This window comes from Adelges cooleyi, unplaced genomic scaffold (assembly GCF_023614345.1).
Source record: "Adelges cooleyi isolate 19-005CV unplaced genomic scaffold, UGA_ACOO_1.1 ACOO_flye_CR_arks_rails_tigmint_CR_PRNA_479, whole genome shotgun sequence".
Classification (NCBI taxonomy): domain Eukaryota; kingdom Metazoa; phylum Arthropoda; class Insecta; order Hemiptera; family Adelgidae; genus Adelges; species Adelges cooleyi.
Window position 1 is genome coordinate 5,867 of NW_026096165.1, and position 3,186 is coordinate 9,052.

Sequence of the window (3,186 nt, forward strand, 5' to 3'; positions counted from 1 at the left end):
AAATGCGCGCAGATAAAACTGATTTCGTAGTCATCATAGTGTTGGTAGCAATTGTAATTTATAGAAAAATGTAATTTAAACTTCCAATCCACTTATCAAAAAGAATATTATAAATCAAATCTAAGAGTAACCATAGTAATATTATATTCTTCACTATATGTCCCTATAGTCTATATTATTCATTTTGTGCGATATTCTTGTGAAAGATTCAGCAATATTATTGTCTTTATTTCAATTATTACTTTATAGACGTCGAAATATCTCTACAGAAATGGCTCAAACCGGAAGTGTTGCCAGTAAATTACAAACCTTCCCAGAAGAAAACATTGGTAAGTGCACATATTGAACGTTTATTTTTTAAAGGGCGTGTACCAGTTACTAAAAGTTTTTAAAAAAAATGTATGTAATAGATATGTTTGCTGCTACTAGCGTGTTACAACAACAAGCGGCAGAAATAAGAAATTTAAAATTAAATTGGGCGTCTTATTTGAAGTATAATGTCTTAAAAATAATTATTTTCGCCATTGTATCGGCCATAATAAAATAATATTTGTTTTTAATAGGTCACAAATTATATCGCAAGAAGTGTTCAATTTTATTAGTACCTACGACGCTAGTAGAAATAGAGGCCAAATTTTAAATAATAACCGTGCACAAGCAGCTGAAGCGTTCTTTGGTTTGTTAGAACATATATCTAAAGAATCGACTATACAATATGTGCTCGTTTTGATTGATGATTTACTTACAGTAATTCTATTATAAATGCCATAAGTCATTACGCTTATCTCTTATTACAATTTGCCTAAGTATTAGTTGAAGGGGCACTTTATTGAATGTAAACTTCATATTTTAAAGTACGTCAATGATACTTATTTTCACTTAAAACATATAGACATAATCTTATTTAATATTTTATTTCAATATATGCGCTAGTAATTTTAACTTCATAGTTATATAGTTAAAATAAATAAAATGTTGCAAACAAGTAGTTTAATGGTAGATAATTAAAACCGCTCTGAGCATAAGCAACGGCAATACCATTTGTTATAGAAATACTATATTTTATCATGTTTTTAGGAAGATAATTCACGAGCAGAAATATTTCACGAATATGCTCTGCGGAAAAATGAACCGGTGTGTAAGAACTTTTTGAACTTGTTGAATGCTGCTGATGGTTTTATTAACAATATGTCAGCACGTATATTAGCTAAAGTTGCTTGCTACTCGACGGATTACATTAGTAAAACTGATCTCCAGTTTTATTTGAACTGGATTAAGGAGCAGCTGTTGTCGACTGTAAGCATATTGTAAAATTTGTTTTTGTTTTTTCATAAAAATTATTTCAAAATAAAATACTTTAACTATCCGTGGGGTGTTTTAGAATAATGAGTACATGCAATCGGTTGCGCGTTGTTTACAAATGTTGTTACGCCGTGATGAATACAGAACTGAGTTTATTTCAGTTGATGGCATGCCGGCTGTGATAAGTGTATTGTCTGGACGGGTTAACTTCCAGATACAATATCAATTGATCTTCTGTGTTTGGGTCATGACGTTCAATCCTCGTTTGGCTGGACAAATAAACGAGTAAAATAACTACTAAAAGGGAAATTTTCATAGATATATGATGATGGGGCACAGGGAAAAAACGGTAGTTGTCATATTATGAACATTTTTTTTTTCAAATAGTTTTTTTCAATTTATGCCAATAACTTTTTTTATTTATGTCAATAGATTGTTTAAATAAATACATTTATTATTAGAATAGCATTTAATGTGATTTGTTTTGTTCTTATGTAAGAGGTAGAGGATTTCACGAACTTTGTTTTTGCTATACTCTAAAATGTTCATAATGGGACAACTACCGTTTTTCCCTGTGCCCTTCATATATAATTCATATAATTTTACATTAACTAATAATAAATGTCAATCCAAAACACATTTAAATAAGCATTTTTCAACGAGTTTAAATTTTGTTTATGTAACAAAAAGTCAAAACTTTTTCAAACAAACAAAAATCTTTAAAAATTAAGTTATCTGTCAAAAATTACTATTGTAAAATTTAACATATCTATTTTTGCATATCTTATCCCATATTAGATGAATTAAACAAAAATGTTACTTATGGTCTTCATAATGTAAATCATTTTCAGATTTAATGTTATTCCGATATTGGCAGACATTTTAGGCGATTCTGCCAAAGAGAAGGTCACCAGAATTATTCTTGCGGTTTTCAGAGTAATATTTAACATATGAACCACATAGTCTCTTTTATAACGATCATTGTTGTTTAGAACCTACTAGAAAAGCCGGAGGACAGCTCTACTTCCAAAGAACATTGTAGCGTTATGGTCCAATGTGAAGTATTAAAACAACTGAGTATTCTTGAACAGAGAAATTTTAATGACGAGGACATAGTTGAGGACATTCAGTTCTTGAACGAGCGACTCCAAGCCTCGGTAAAAGATTTGAGGTAAAATCAAACTAAAAAATAATTTTACTACATCTGTTGTAGGTAGTGATATCATAATCACTTTATTTATTTTGTTTAAATTAACTAGCTCATTTGATGAATATGCCACTGAAGTAAAATCTGGCCGTTTAAAATGGAGTCCCGTTCATAGATCTACACAGTTCTGGCGTGAAAATGCATCGCGTCTCAATGAACGGAATTATGAACTGTTGCGCAATTTAGTAAATTTGTTGGAAACGAGCCGAGATCCATTGGTTTTAAGTGTAGCTAGCTTTGACATTGGCGAGTATGTCCGTCATTATCCTCGTGGAAAACAGTAAGAATTATAAAAAAAATCGTCTCGATATTCTGATTTGTATTTTTTAATTTTAATAAAGTGTAGTTGAACAACTCGGAGGAAAACAACTCGTGATGCAGCTGTTGTCTCATGAGGATGCCGATGTGCGTTTCGAAGCTTTATTGGCTGTTCAAAAGCTTATGGTTCATAATTGGTATGTTATTAGATTATTAATTTGTTGTACACATGTGTTTAATCACAAGCTGTCGTAGAAAAAAAAACAAATATTTCATTACTATTATTTCTAGGGAATACCTTGGACGTCAGTTAGAAAAAGAACAAAGTACCGGAAAGGCTTAAAATCTAACATATTCTTTAATGCCGTGTGTTCAGATAAACTCGACTTGAAGTCTCAGTTCGTCCCTGTATTATTTGT

General features: G+C 30.8%; 1 protein-coding gene across 1 annotated transcript; it reads left to right on the forward strand.

Moving 5' to 3' along the window:
• The first annotated feature begins 253 nt into the window (after positions 1 to 253).
• Positions 254 to 2,793, forward strand: LOC126842259 (V-type proton ATPase subunit H-like). The gene is made up of 8 exons (XM_050579145.1): positions 254 to 329; positions 411 to 492; positions 564 to 747; positions 1,078 to 1,296; positions 1,382 to 1,587; positions 2,154 to 2,238; positions 2,295 to 2,473; positions 2,562 to 2,793. Exons 1-8 carry the CDS (start codon positions 272 to 274, stop codon positions 2,791 to 2,793), a joined length of 1,245 nt encoding a protein of 414 aa, XP_050435102.1. The 5' UTR covers positions 254 to 271.
• Positions 2,794 to 3,186: the final 393 nt, after the last annotated feature.